This window comes from Pseudovirgaria hyperparasitica (genome assembly GCF_010093815.1).
Source record: "Pseudovirgaria hyperparasitica strain CBS 121739 unplaced genomic scaffold EJ05scaffold_16, whole genome shotgun sequence".
NCBI lineage: Eukaryota > Fungi > Ascomycota > Dothideomycetes > Acrospermales > Acrospermaceae > Pseudovirgaria > Pseudovirgaria hyperparasitica.
Window position 1 is genome coordinate 114,725 of NW_022985564.1, and position 14,429 is coordinate 129,153.

At 49.7% G+C, this 14,429-nt stretch overlaps 5 protein-coding genes across 5 annotated transcripts; 4 read left to right on the forward strand and 1 right to left on the reverse strand.

Moving 5' to 3' along the window:
- Positions 1 to 1,789: 1,789 nt before the first annotated feature.
- Positions 1,790 to 2,683, reverse strand: EJ05DRAFT_479379 (uncharacterized protein). Its single transcript, XM_033744661.1, has 2 exons — positions 2,108 to 2,683; positions 1,790 to 2,059 (listed from the first exon to the last, which is right to left on the reverse strand). The coding sequence occupies exons 1-2, from the start codon at positions 2,480 to 2,482 to the stop codon at positions 1,979 to 1,981; spliced, it is 456 nt and encodes a 151-aa protein (XP_033596838.1). The 5' UTR covers positions 2,483 to 2,683; the 3' UTR covers positions 1,790 to 1,978.
- EJ05DRAFT_479380 (uncharacterized protein) lies at positions 2,674 to 7,053 on the forward strand. Its single transcript, XM_033744662.1, has one exon. It carries the CDS (start codon positions 3,059 to 3,061, stop codon positions 6,836 to 6,838), a length of 3,780 nt encoding a protein of 1,259 aa, XP_033596839.1. The 5' UTR covers positions 2,674 to 3,058; the 3' UTR covers positions 6,839 to 7,053.
- A 769-nt stretch (positions 7,054 to 7,822) lies between these two features.
- Positions 7,823 to 9,486, forward strand: EJ05DRAFT_479381 (uncharacterized protein). Its single transcript, XM_033744663.1, has 4 exons — positions 7,823 to 8,346; positions 8,402 to 8,552; positions 8,609 to 8,713; positions 8,775 to 9,486. The coding sequence occupies exons 1-4, from the start codon at positions 8,160 to 8,162 to the stop codon at positions 9,235 to 9,237; spliced, it is 906 nt and encodes a 301-aa protein (XP_033596840.1). The 5' UTR covers positions 7,823 to 8,159; the 3' UTR covers positions 9,238 to 9,486.
- A 517-nt stretch (positions 9,487 to 10,003) lies between these two features.
- On the forward strand, positions 10,004 to 11,528 carry EJ05DRAFT_139879 (methionine synthase-like protein). The gene has a single exon (XM_033739225.1). The coding sequence runs from the start codon at positions 10,203 to 10,205 to the stop codon at positions 11,340 to 11,342; it is 1,140 nt and encodes a 379-aa protein (XP_033596841.1). The 5' UTR covers positions 10,004 to 10,202; the 3' UTR covers positions 11,343 to 11,528.
- Positions 11,494 to 12,742, forward strand: EJ05DRAFT_139894 (uncharacterized protein). The gene has a single exon (XM_033739226.1). The coding sequence runs from the start codon at positions 11,714 to 11,716 to the stop codon at positions 12,653 to 12,655; it is 942 nt and encodes a 313-aa protein (XP_033596842.1). The 5' UTR covers positions 11,494 to 11,713; the 3' UTR covers positions 12,656 to 12,742.
- Positions 12,743 to 14,429: the final 1,687 nt, after the last annotated feature.

Genomic DNA, 14,429 nt, shown 5'->3' on the forward strand with positions numbered 1-14,429 from the left:
TTCACATCCGATTCTCACACCCGACTGCCACACCCAACGTCAACACCGCAATGTCTTTTAGCTGCAGAGAGATCTGGCCTAGGAAGATCGATGCCTATAATAGTTATCAGGCGACAAGGCCCTCGTATCATAGCAACAAGAGATCAAGCATACCTCGGAGTGCGGCCGAACTTGCCAAATACGGTGCCATGCTTGCCCTCATGACCACATGAAGGTCCCGCTGGACGCACTGGAGGCATGTCAACTAAGTCCTTGGTAGCCAGGAATCTCAATCAAAACTTGAGTCCAACGAGCTGTAGACATACTGTCGGGCCTCTTTCATGCTTGTTCGACGAGCAGACAATCCCCAATGACAAGGAATCCTAATTGAACGGAACTCCAACATTGACGGCTGTGTGTCGGTATTTGAAAGCCTTGATCGAGCCGGTGCTTCCCTCTTCGGTGAGGTATGCGTTCAACAGGAGGTAGGATATGATCGTTGTACTGTAAGTCCCCCTCTCAATTAGTAAGGCGTATATATCATCGAGGATGAGGAATAACACTCACAATGAATGTGATGAGCTGCCTCATACATGGATAATGTCGAGTCGTATTGCATCGGCGAGCTTCGAGCTTTGGCGATTTTATATCAACTGTCAGCCACAAGGCTGATAGTACGTCCCCCTGGACACCTGGAGGCCATCATCATGGGCAGGATGGGGCCCCAAGTAGGTGTTCAGCGCAATCTCCCCTGGTTCATGGCCACCTAGGTATGGGAGTAGCACCTAGGTGGTGGTTCTTCCTATCACAAAAAAACGAAAGAAACACAGGGTCAAAAGTTAACAAGGGACGCACCTTTGCATTCAATCTGAGATATCCATTTGGCTGAATTATGAAATCTGAGACTGACTCTGAGATGACGACTGGGTCTTTGGTACTGAGAGTTCATTTCAAAGAGAGTGGAAGCTGCTAACGGTTGTATGTTTAAGCAGGTCAAGGACTCGAACAGTGAGGCGAATCGAATAGCTAAAGATGGAACTTGAAGTTGAAGAGTTGAGAAGATATAGGTATTCCGGCCGTAGAACCGCGAGGAGGATGTTTTATCGATGGATGAGCTGTTTCTTTACAGATCAAGATACGAGTTCCAAGGTCAGAGAGTGGGAGAACAGTCATGGACATTCTAAGAAGAAGTGCAGGAGGAACTGGAAGATGATGATGAGAAGTAAGATGGAAAGAAGATGAAGGGACAAGAGTGGTAGACCTTCTTATAAATAAAGGCTACTTGGCTAAGCAAACTTTAGGCAGTCGTTATAGAGACGACGGAGTAGCTACAAACGAAGTTGAATAGAGTGTTGGGCCTCTTGTCTCGCTCTTGCACTGCATATCCACCGTATGAAGTATGAAGGCATTCCTTGAGGAAGTAACCTGTATTATAGATTAATGACAGGAGCATCCTGACAACACTGGGTTTCGCTCTTTGGCTAGGGCTTACCGTTAGCAGGCGTCGCTTCTTACTATGCGCCTGCTACCGCTTACAAGGTACAATCTGGACTGTATCGACCAGAGGGATATCACAACAAAGATGTGCGCAAGATAACAGTCGAGACCAGCCTTTGACTACCTGAAGATCAAGTTCTACCTTGTTCATTGCGATACATATCACTCCCATACAACGGTGAATGTTGTTTTGCAGGCTTTAATGATTCTTAATCTAGAATATGGCATTAGGAATATCCATAGTCATATTGTTATGACTAGTGTCAGTAACCGTCGCAGTATACACATACAAATTCAAGAGATCTTGGATTCTCTCCTTGGCACATGGATTCAATTACCATTAGGAGATGCACATCGACTGCGGCCATTAAACTTGATAGATATAAGCTATCTCTCCTCTCTAGAGACTACACTCCGGGCTGACCAGTGAGTGAACGGGGGTAGTGAAACAATGGGTACACAAATCAGGCGTCATGTATGATTTTATGACTTGTATCACCATTCACGTAGGCTTCTGTCCCATCATGATCGTATTTGGGGGGACCTGAAAACCCTCCACTCTTTGATTGAAGATGATCACATTCTTGAGGTAAGTCAGTAATGTACACATGATTATCCCACAGGGACGTACTCCGTCATGATCCTCCACAGTCGCATCCTTCAATCCCCAAGGCTTGACACTCACACTCCCCTTTACAAGTGCCTTCTTCTCAACCAGCTTTTGATGTAGCATTTCCAACTCATCAGCCTCGCCTCCAATTGTGATATAGATCTTGCCACACTGAACATCATTCTCGATACCGGGGAAGCCACGCTTACGAAGATACACATTTACTGCGGCATCATATTTGCCGACGGATTCGTCGTCGACGATTTGGAGCCAGCAATGGTTGTCGCCGTCTCTGCCGGCAAGGCGGAAGCCTAGGATTTCAGTGTAGTATTCTATGGCTGAGGGAATATTGGAGACCGGGAGGGATGGAGTGATCTTCGTGAATCTGGGTGCCATGGTTTTTGCAAACTCCAAGATAAGGTATGATGACAGTATTTACCATTATTTCCCAGTCTCCCAAGCACGTCGTCGTGTTATGATAGAGCAATGTGGGGTTTCCGAATTAGGTCAAGCCACTGAGGGCACGAGCGCAGGGGTCTAGAACGAGTACGACATGGCTTGAGGAACTTTCTAGATGGTAGGTAGACACAACATGAAGCCTACGTGATTTATTTTGAAGTCGAACTTCGTAAAATGCCTATGAGTGTATTTCGAGCCCCCAACAATGTATCAAGGCTAGAAAACAACGTCATCCATAATGAATGAAAGCTCTGGAGACCCGCTAACACCCGCGTCAACGGATTCGTCGATCCCCATCACATGCTAGCTTTTACAAAATCGACGCTTCAGTCTTCAACATCACCTCAACCAAACCTTCTCAGGTACCTCCACACAATCTCTGCTCTATAGCTAAATTCTCGCTACGATACTACGTACATACCAGTACTCTTACATCTTCGTCTTGCGAACCGACAATGGCGGCCGCGACTGACCTGATCTCATGCACGATATAGCAAGCTTTACAACGCGGCAATGGCAAAGCCGCGAGAGCTCGCCGGCTCATTCGTACCGACGCCCGAATCTCTAGCATCATCGTCAACCTCCCGATCACGCTCCGCAAGCCGAAATCCGGACTATAAAGATGGTCTACGAAGTAGTTCGCGTCCAGGATCTACCTCAGAGGTCCATCCCCATCATGCGCACCATGTCAGATACTCCGAATCCACCCAAGCAGGGACTATCATGGACCCAGAGCGGGTAGACCACCAAGATTTTGCCAAGAAGAGACAGAGTCGCATCAAGCGGTCTGGGGGCTTTCTATTGGAATCTGCAATACCAGGTCTCAGGCGAAGAGTCAGCGGAGAAAGTAAGCAACGAGAACAGGAATACGAAGGCCGGGCTGTAGAGAATGGGCAAGAACTAAGTGCCGATGCTGAGAAATTGAAAGTATCAAAGACAAGGAAGCGCACAGTTCAAAGCTCGCCACTTTCCAGAGAGACGATGAAACCTGAAATTGAAGACGTCAAGAGGACCGATCACACGAGTTTCTCATGGCAGGAGGGGCTCGACACAAAGAGGCAAAGTCAAAAAACCACACATGTGCACGAAGATAGTCACACATGGCCAAGTGCTACATCCAGTCATCAGAACTCCCGCCGACCTGCGCCCGCGATCGACCCGACTCAGATCGTGAACATGGCTTTGAACCTAAGCGAAAGTAGGAGGAGGAATATCAGTGTCGGCCAGGTAGCTGTTGGACCCATGGCAAATTCGCGACGAGCTGTTTCGAGGACTCCAGATAACTCAATGCTCCTACAAGGCAGCTACCACAGCTCGAATACGGGAGGAAGTTTGAAACAGCATCTACAACAGCAGCGTAGATCTTCGCGAAATATATCTCCCGTAACTGGGAGATCTTCTCCACGAAGTCGACATACTTCAACACCACACTCCGTGGTTTCGTCTGATCCTTCTGTCACGATGCTAGAGAACCAGGAGGTCTCTTACAGGTTCTCAGATGCGACTCTAGCAAGGGCCACAAAGGCACGTGCCTACTTGGAATTGTCAATCGAACACAGGCGGTTATTACAGTACCTACCGCCCTTGAAACCCGATTTTCTCGCGCCGGGTAACTACCAGGTGTCATCAAGCAGTGTACCTGGCACGACCTCTGTCGAGCTTCAGCGGTCAACTTCGAACAAAACAGCGAAGTTTCCCTTGGGTCGACAGTACAACCCTCTTCAGCTAATCCGCAATCGAAAGATGAGAGCGCGGGAGAGGCGCCCTCTGGATACCGAGCCCGAAGACTTCGAGGATGTTCTTCGCACACGGGTATGGGTAGATGGTGTCGAAGAAACTTCAAAACGCCGCAGTTACCGAAAGCTTGACTCGGTGAATCTGCCTACATTTGGCCACAGTAGCGACTTCCAACGAAGCGCAAACAACACGGCTATGCCAGGGCAGAAACGACCCAAAATCGAGTGGTCATTCTCGCCGGGTGAGCTCTTTGCTGACGCATATTGGCTCGAACAAAACAGCAATAAGGCAGCCATAGTAAATCGAAATGGCAACAAAATCTTTGACTCAAGGCGACCTCAGACTGCCATACCGCCTCGCGTAAGCGCAGAAATATCGCGAACGATGCAGAGGACCAACACGAGTTCCAACGAGTCGTACGATGGAGGGAGATCGGATACGTACACTGCCGAGGACAGTGATGCACAAAGTCATCGCGGCCGTAAACGAAGACTGCTACGGGCGGAAAAGCACGGGTGGCACGGAAGACATCGCTCACGAAGCTCCTCAGGCTTGTCTTCATCTGATGATGAATCTAACAGACTCATGAGCCTATCGCACCGCCGTACTGGAACTATAGACCTGAATACAGGCCCTCTGCAAAGCCATCTCAATGACTTGATTGAGCGGGAAAAAGGCATGATCTCTCCAGAGGTCGAATCGCCGGACCACTGGGGCTCTGGGCATGTGTCTTTGACTGGCGAGGTTATTTCACCTTTGCGCAAATCATCCGTCGTATCGGATGGATTTGAAGGGAGTGGAGCTATGAAGAAGAGGCCAACGCACCTGCAGGCAAAACATTCTGTCGAAGGTCCTGAAGAGGCCATGAGGAATCGATCATCATATGAGGACCTATCATCTGCTCCAAACTCGCCTGGATTTCCACGATTCCTCCCTCAAGGTCGCATCGACAGTACGCCTCCTTCCAGTCGGAGAGGTAGTCTATCGAAAGGTAGTACAAAATATAAGCTTGGCACCTTCCGTTCAAGCAATCCCCATGATGGCAATGATTCGGCCCAGGACGCGGATCATACTTCTAATTCGCGACAAACGAGCGGCGATAAGTTGTCGAATGCTCCAGGCGCGAAGTTCATGCCTGCCATCGGTGTGAAGCATCTCTTCTCACACAAACGTAACGAGAGCCGCAATAGTATCGTAGAGCGGATAGATACTCATGTCCAAGACGAGAAGCGCGAGTCCAAAGAGACCAAAGAACCACAATCCGCGGTCACTCGGTTCCTCAAGGGCGTAAAGAACGAAGGATCAAAGGTCGGCGACTTCATATTTCGAAAAGAAGCAGGTGATGATACAGTCTCGTCCTCAGATTCGGACCTCGACGTATCTGATGTTGGAGAACAATATCGAGCAGAAAAGTTGAAGAAGCGACCTACACATGTCAAACGAAGTTCAACCTCTGTAATCGAGACCATGAACTCACTGAAGCCTGCTCGGACTAGGCCTTTCAAACTACCAATCTTTCGTTCTACCCATGTTCATGTGGATGACAACGATACGGTGTCTACCAACGAGGATGATATCGAAGAACGGAAAGCCGATGATCGGGAGAACCTGTTACCTGCCATGGAGCTGCGCACGTCCAAGACCCGTTCTGAGAACCTCTCAACGGCGAATCCTATATCTACAAGGCCCCAAGAACCAAAAGCTCGCCCCAGTTTCACACTCACACGATCACGCTCCGATACGCGCACACGCCTCGCCAACATCCTTGAACATCCAGGAACAGTCGGTCGTGGTGGTCTGCCTGTCACATCCCTTGCCCGCCTCTCTCCTTCTCCGTCTCGCGAGCCATCCCACAGTCGTGACCGTTCCGACCAGCGCAGTAACAGCCGCCACTGGTCAATCTCCGACCGCAAGAACTCCCAGCCCAGCACCACCTCAACTATCACCCGTGCCGACATCGCGCGGACACGCGCCCTACTTCTTTGCACAGGTATCAAGGCCCGCGAAATCACTCGCCGTGCCCATGTCGTTCGTGACGAACCGGCGCCATTCCTCCGCAAAGCCATAGCGGCGGCCTCCAAGGAGTGTGGCTATGATACTCCTCGCGTACCACGCATGCAGGAACATGTTCTTGCCGCTCGAATCCTATCTGAGCAATTATCTGGCCGTACGGCGACCCTGCGCACCGAGACGTCGCTTTTCAAAGAGACACATATCGAGCCATTACACAAGCAATTACTGGCGTTGCGTGCTCTCTTACATGATGAGTTGGCACCCCAAATCAAGAATGCCGGGGCTGATGCCGAGACGTATGCGTCAAGGCTGAGTCGCACATATCCGCTGGAGACGAAGACAGTAGTCGAGAGGGCAGACATTTTGGTCAGAGCAAGACGGAGGAAGGGCAGATGGTTAAGACGGGGCGGATGGGCGCTCGTAGAGTATCTGTTGCTGGGCGCGATGTGGTGGCTGTGGTTGTTGGTAACGGTGTGGCGAGTCGTGAGGGGTATCGTGGGTGGAACGGGGAGAGCGGTTAGGTGGGTGCTATGGTTACCATGATTGTATTTGCCGGACTGGCGATTTCATTTGTAATGTGGCATATAGCGTGGCGTTGAACTGGGTTGACGGATTCTTGTAAGGTATTGTTCATTCGAGTGAAGTCCACACCAAGGGATATTCTGCATCATACTATATATGTACAACGTGCTTCCTGTGTACCTAGCTTTAGATGTCCGAAATGGAAGGATAATCACGAACGACACTCACGTCTTTCCAGGAACACTATGCGTTCAAAGACACTCGAGATATATGACGCGACCTGGACTTCAATGAATACATGATTGTATCTATCCTGAACTTACGCCAGTACGCGCTATACATTGTTACGCCCCTCCATCAGGCAGGTGTATGTGTATTCTATGGTGAGATGTAGTAATGTACATAGTGAGCACAGCATGGTAGTCAACTCGATTCGCACGCCACGCATACTATTGCACCAAGCCAACTAGCTCAAGCGGAGTCAGAAATCTTGGTTGGAGCAGTGCGTCCGCAATCAGTGAGTGCAATTGGTGTTTCCATAGCCCCCAAGCGGGCGAATTTCAAATGTGCAGGTCTACCCATGTTTGCGACGGCATGCCACTGTTGGATGAGGCTAAAAAGTTGAGACCTGTGCGTCTCATCGGCGGTTCTGCCCCGGCTTGGTTCTTGGTCCTACTCAATTTGCTTCCAGGGAACTTTATACTAAAGGCATGCCGGACTGTTGTTCTTATGTTTACAAAGCTGTTCTTCAAGGTGTGAGGACGAGCTGAAACTGAGAGAATGAGCTGTCGCTGTGGCGAGCTTGATGATAGCTGGACAATGTTTGGGATCCATGTTTGCGCGCGGTTCGCGAAACACTCGCGGACGGTATTTGTGGACGTCGCCCCCCAAGTGAAGATATCGGTGAAGATATCCGCCCCCGGGTGAAGATTTTAGCCCCCATTTGAAGATATTAGCCCCCCGAGTGGAAATAACAGCCCCAATCGTGCTTGACTGCAATTTGCCAATCACGGTACTTGCTCCCCGAACAAGAAGCATCGAGCTAAGCCTATCTTGGGCTCTGATATATACATGGTCCACGTATCACTGCAATCTCGGCCGATCAGACGGAATGCATCGCTGCTGTGGTGAAGTCTGAGAAATATAAGAGTTTGCATGTATCAGGCTCAGCCACCGCCCGGCGAGTGTGGAAGATCCCTTCTCCTGCTTTCTTGGTAGTTTGAGTACTTCAGATTGCTATAACCTGCTGCTTGGCGATCATCGACACTCTCGACCTTGTTACTTACAGCTCACGGTCACCATGATGTTGTTGCGGTACCATAACGTGTTTCTACCGGTCCTGATGGCCACGACGGTGGCTGCCAGTGCCATATATCCCGCTCAGGCTGTCGGCCGCGCTCCTGCCATCACAGACGCTCCTGTACCTAGCTTTATACCTCGCCATCTACAAGTCCGGCAGGTCATGACAACGAATACGAATGATCCGGAATCGAGACCGGATTTTGTGGGATGGTACCAGACAGAGACTGGTAGGTTGACGCCGCACTGCGGATGGGATGAGCACAAGGCTGACATGAATGAAAGATCAAGCACAGTATTGCGATGCAGACCAAACATGGACATCGAGTGGGAATTATGGTCATTGTTGCGCAACAACATCGTCGAGTTGCGCACCGAGACTACTATGCCAGTCACAAACGCTCATGCTTGATGCTGCCGGAGTAACATGGACCTGGTGCGTAATGAAGCATGTCCCGAAAAAGTGGAATACAGCTGCTAATACCCCATCAGCCCGTCTAGCCTCCAGTGCGGAACTGTGACAGTGTTTGATCAGTGGCCAAAGTCGAACGCGAAATCTAACGTGGTCTGCGCCAACGAGAATTGGTCTGCATGGACGTACGTGACTCCCCAAAGAAGATAGTAGCATCATGAACCTCCCAACTGACACATCGCACAGCATGTACCGCCACATCTCCACGACAGACTCCTCATCAGCACCCAACACAATCGGGGCAGGCACCCTTTCCGAGGGTCAAGCAGCGCCCCTATCTCAACCCTCCGGCACCGCTTTCCCGAACGACAACTCCGACACCACCACCTCTAGTGACAGCAAAGCGTGGATCGCAGGCGCTGTCATTGGGCCTATCTTCGGTCTCGCGCTCATCGGGGGCATTGCGTTCTTGCTGTGGCGGCGCAAGAGGAACGCCTCCTCGCCCATCGAGTCACCGAAAACCTACGCACAGCCGGACGTGGGCAATATCGTCACGCACGAACACCACACAGATTACAAGCCCGAGAAACCGTATGCGGGATACTACGGACAGGCAGGATATCAGGGTATGTCGGAGGCAGATTCGACTCCGGTGCAGCAGTCTCCGGTGCCGCAGGAGCTGCCGACTGATGGCCATGGGTCACGGTAGTAGTATGGCATCCTGGAGACGAGGAAGTGCAACATAATGATTACTATTGTGCTCTGGATCGAGAGACCTCGGATGCATGACAGTGGCGCATGGGATGTCGAATATCTTTATTCCATTGCATACAACGAGTAAGTGAGCGATTGGGGAACGAGAGACTATGTCGATGTAGCTTTTTGAGATATCTTGCTGCTATATGTTCAGTCAATAGCGTGTGTATCGGCGTTATCCATGAATATACGTGTTTTGATGACATGATACGACGGACTTACTTTCCCGGCAGTGAGTGGTAGTGCCACATACACGTCGCATCAACGAGCTGGATGACGCTGCACTATGTTATGGAATGTAGCGCAGCATTAATCGACCACCTACGCGCTGTCTTCCACGCGAAAGCCTTCTGGAAACATAACAACACTGGCAAAAGAGGAGCCGAAAGCCACAGTCCCGAGATCCGAGATCCGAGTTGCCCACTGCTAATTAGCGGGGCAGCGGGGACTCTGGATATTCAATGGCTAAGTTATAACCCATGCCATACTACATTACTAGTAGAACTATTAGGCAATTAATGATACACGCTGGGCTGACTTTAGGGCTGACGGGATGGACCTGGCTGAGCCAAGCTTGAACCCTAATCCTAATAACTTCTCCATCACGGCAGTTGTCAAGTCATTCTGATTCGGCCATTTGACACGTCGTCATGGCCCTCTTTCATCGACTGACTACTAACTTCTATCATGCACTATCATGTATTTGAAGCCTCTTGTCGGATACAACACCTCTTCCGTGTCTACATTCCTCATTTGTTGACATCTCCACCACGGCAGTTGCTTTCCCTCTCTTTCCAATAATTCATACACACTCGCTTCTCACTTCTTATTGCTATTCACTCCTAAAGTCCAATTATCTTCCCATCTGTTGTCCCGTTACGTCCTCCTCTTTCAATTGTATTCCACACCTGCCTAGGTATGACGCTGCCTACGGGTATCTACCGAGCGGACCACGTAGGCTCTTTCCTGCGTCCACAGCCAGTCCTTGCTGCCCGTGAGAAGGTTACTGATGGAACACTTGGGTCCAACGAGCTTCGCGCCATCGAGGACGAGCATGTCACGACCCTCGTAACCAAGGAAACCGATGCTGGACTACGGTCAATCACAGACGGTGAATTTCGCCGAGCATATTTTCATCTCGACTTCCTCAAGCACCTTGACGGTGTTCAAGTTGAGGGCTATATCGCGTCCAGCAACACCATACGTGACGGCTGGACACCGCCGCGTCTCGTCGTCAACGGCAAGCTTGGCCACTCCAAGCCCATCCAAATTGATGACTTCAAATTCCTTGAGTTGGCCATCAAGAAGGCGGGCGCGACTAACGTGACCACCAAAGTCTGCATCCCCTCGCCGACAATGGTCCATTTCCGCGGCGGCCGTGACAGCATCTCACGGGATGCTTATCCGGATCTCGAGCCTTTCTTCGAAGATCTTGCTCGTGTGTACCAAGAAGAAATTGATGACCTCTACAAAGCCGGCTGTCGCGTCGTACAACTCGATGACACGAATCTGGCCTATCTATGCGACCCGTCCATGCGTGAGGCCGCTGAGAAGCGTAACGAGGACCTCACCACGCTGCCGAAAAAATACGCACAACTTATCAACAGAGCCATCTCCAAGCGTCCAGCAGACATGACTATTGGGATCCACCTATGCAGAGGTAACTACCGGTCACAGTGGTTTGCGTCAGGCGGCTACGAGCCTGTAGCCGAAGTACTATTCAAAGACCTGAATGTCGATGCCTACTTCCTCGAATACGACGATGCGCGCTCGGGCGATTTTGCTCCGCTGCGTCATCTACCAGAGCACAAGGTTGTGGTGCTTGGCCTGATGAGCAGTAAGAAGAACACTCTTGAGGATGCCGATGCGATCAAGAGGCGGCTGCACGAGGCAGCTACGTACTGCCCGAGAGGGCTGGCGCAGCTGTGTATTAGCCATCAATGTGGGTTCTCTAGTACGAGTGAAGGCAACGATTTGACCGAAGAAGAGCAGTGGGCAAAGGTGAGGCAGGAGCTGGACATTGCGAAAAGTGTCTGGGGCGAGGATCTGTCCCTGTGAATCTGAGGCTACTGATTGATTAATCGAGCCTAGAAATCGTTGCTCATGGATGAAGCCGCTAGAGGGGCTCCAATTGAATCTTTTCCAGCTGTTGTGCATTTGCCAGAACGTTAGCCATTAGCATATCGGCCCGTCAAAGCTTACCTAGGCCACTCGTCTCCAGGATACCCTGACAGGACTTCAGCGGGGTTCGACTATACAAATAAAGCCTCAAGCTTAGAGGCATGTATAAACTAGATTCATTTTATGGTCATAATCGAAAATAACGCGTTGACTAGAGCAGAGGCCTTATATTTAATAGTTCCCTGTTCACTCTCAAGGTCTCTCTCTCACTTGTACGACAATTTATTCATTTATTCTTCTCAAACAAAATGCTTTCTCCCATCCTCCTTGTAGCATTCCTATCTATGCTTTTCATTCCTTCCCTAGCACAGGGCGATTCCACTCCTTCTCGAGCAGCACCACAGCCAGAGTCAGAGCCCAAAGAAATCACCTTTGCGATCCATACGGAATGCAACAAATATCCATTGGTACGACTTGAGATTGAAGAAGCTAAGCGCATGGCCGAAGAAGCCAGAAGCATATTGTCGCAGTCGCCGTCGGAGTTGACAAGCCTCTCAACCGCCAGGTTCAAACTGATCTTCGGTACCAAACCTAGCGAGGACCCCGCGGCTAAAACCAAAGTACTCAACGTCCTCAAAACATTCGCGGCCCTTCGAGAGGTGAACTCCTTTGGTTCCGCAGAGATCCAATTCTACTGCGGCGATAGTCGCTGGGGCAAAATCCCCGAAGTGTCAAAAGAAACGTTCGACGTATTGAAGAGGACGGTTGGGCGGCTTGGCCTTGGCCGCAAAGACCTGGCAGATATGCGTAAAGCCGGAAAACCGCTGTACATTGATCCGCAAGGCATGATGTTCACTACGGAATCCCCAAACTGCAAGGACCCTGACAACATCGCGGAAACCTACACTGGTAACCTGCACCGCTATATACCCAAGCGAGTGCCGGAGCTTCGTGCAACAATCTCACTGTGCAACAACTATCTGGATGACGCGCATGAAGATCCGAAAGCTTTAATTAGTAAAACTATCGTAGGAGTTTTAAGAGACGCAGGACCTCAGAGGGTCTCAGACATTCTGCTAGATGAATTGAGACCGTACATGAGTCCGACTATCCTGCACACTTTATTACATATACCGCATTTTGCGCGTAAGTCTACCCAGTCTGTACACCACCATTTGCAGGGAGAATTGCTCGCTTTTAGCACCTTTTGCTCTTTTTATTTCGGCATATCTCTGGCTCTCGGGTGTTAACGCGGTGATGTAGTGAACAAGATGTCCAGTAAATACGAAAAGTATACCTGGGATGGTGTGGTACAGATGTCCAGAAGTAATCCGCTCGATCATGTCGAAAGCTACGGTAGGTCCTCAATCATTGAGAGTTCTTGCGAGTGTATTTATTATTAACACCTCGTAGTGTTTTTTATAATGTTAGAGTATCTCGAAAGCCTTGGCTTTACACTCGACACACGTAGTAGGCAGACGTTAAAAGAAGGGCGGTTGACGTTGGATCTTCCACATGGGGCGTTTCGGGGCCTTTCTTTGGGCTTGGAGGGTTCTCGGGGGGAAGAAGGCTCTAGGAGGAGGCAGCGTTTCCCAGGAGGGATGACAGGGGGGGAATCGGGATCCCCGGTAGACGATCGTAGGAGGCAGGGTATACGAATACCTCCTTGGGAGCAGTAAATGCTCTGCTGTCACCAGCCGCTACCCACACAGACCACCAGAAAGCCACACAGACCATAACCTTATAGCCTATGCTCTATACATACTGTATATATATATTTATTTATATATACACCGGACCCACCTCCGAGCTCCACTCTACGTTATTACGCCTCATATCGATTGCGCCGTCCCGCACTGTCCTCGTAGATATCCCATACACGCCCCCTTCCCCTCCACTTATTTCATCCATTTGTTTCATCTTTTTGAGAACTCGTCTCTACGGGAGGCCCTAACGGGGTTTTTGGGGTCTTGCGCATTTTTACTTACATGAACAGGCCGCATTCATAATCTGCACCCGCCGCATTTCTCTCCGACACCGTGCGCGTATACGTACACATGGATCACAGACACGCACTTATAGCAGTCTAGCGCGCACAGACACACACGCGCGCGCTCACTTACATACCAAGCGCGAGTCCTACGTTATGGCTTTTGTCTTGCGTAATTGTGACGGAAATAAATGATTGCGGTGGTTTCTAGCATGGTAAATAACATTTTAGTAGACGTAGGTAACAGACGTATAGATATCAAAACATGAAAAATTCTACTGCCGAAGAAAGACTTGAGAATTAATAGTAGTCAAGATATCCCAGAATAGTACATGAATAATCTTGGCACGCTGCGCAAATCCAAGCAATGTAGAAATCCTCCAAGTAATTAATTTCCTAGATCGTATCCAATGGGATACCTAGGGAAAACGGACTCAAGGAAAAAAAAACTTCTATACAGATCCAAAGCCAAGGAATCTGAACAATGAACGCCGGAAAAATATTTTTCTTCATTTACCATAATGATGAGAAAATTTTCTCGGAATGCCTTCTTTAGACAAACTTGGAGAGAGTCGAAGTTTTGGTAGCTATGTGTGTAGGTAGTACCTACCATGCACGTACGCACGCACGTATCCATCCATGGATCCATCGGATTGTTGCGTCCGCGCGCCAAGAAGGATCGGATGAATTCTTAGTGACCTTGGACGGATACACATTTTCAGACGAAGCAAGCCAACCAGTGACAGATCCAATGACATAGCACGCACATCCCTGTTCCCATACGCCGTAGACAGTAGACTCGGCTAAATGCTACGTGCTTTGCAATTTCTCTTTCCTTCTTCTTTCTTGTGTGGATGGCGTTTGTTAATTTGCTGTGGTCTTGAACTCGTCATGCACCTCAGCACGGCACGATGATATGATTTCGCGTAGGGAGGGGGTTTTATATGGGTGTGGTTTATATGGGTGTGGTTTATATGGGTGTGGTTTATATGGGTGTGGTTTATATGGGTGTGGTTTATATGGGTGTGGTTTAT

What these genes read in the sequence shown, in the direction of transcription:
- EJ05DRAFT_139894 (XM_033739226.1), top strand. Translation starts at nt 11,714, where the DNA reads ATGCTTTCTCCCATCCTCCTTGTAGCATTCCTATCTATGCTTTTCATT.
- EJ05DRAFT_479379 (XM_033744661.1), bottom strand. Translation starts at nt 2,482, where the DNA reads ATGGCACCCAGATTCACGAAGATCACTCCATCCCTCCCGGTCTCCAAT. An exon ending in CTGTGGAGGATCATGACGGA is followed by an intron (nt 2,060 to 2,107) that starts GTACGTCCCTGT and finishes ACTTACCTCAAG; the next exon opens with AATGTGATCATCTTCAATCA.
- EJ05DRAFT_479381 (XM_033744663.1), top strand. Translation starts at nt 8,160, where the DNA reads ATGGCCACGACGGTGGCTGCCAGTGCCATATATCCCGCTCAGGCTGTC. An exon ending in ATGGTACCAGACAGAGACTG is followed by an intron (nt 8,347 to 8,401) that starts GTAGGTTGACGC and finishes CATGAATGAAAG; the next exon opens with ATCAAGCACAGTATTGCGAT. An exon ending in GCCGGAGTAACATGGACCTG is followed by an intron (nt 8,553 to 8,608) that starts GTGCGTAATGAA and finishes ATACCCCATCAG; the next exon opens with CCCGTCTAGCCTCCAGTGCG.
- EJ05DRAFT_139879 (XM_033739225.1), top strand. Translation starts at nt 10,203, where the DNA reads ATGACGCTGCCTACGGGTATCTACCGAGCGGACCACGTAGGCTCTTTC.
- EJ05DRAFT_479380 (XM_033744662.1), top strand. Translation starts at nt 3,059, where the DNA reads ATGGCAAAGCCGCGAGAGCTCGCCGGCTCATTCGTACCGACGCCCGAA.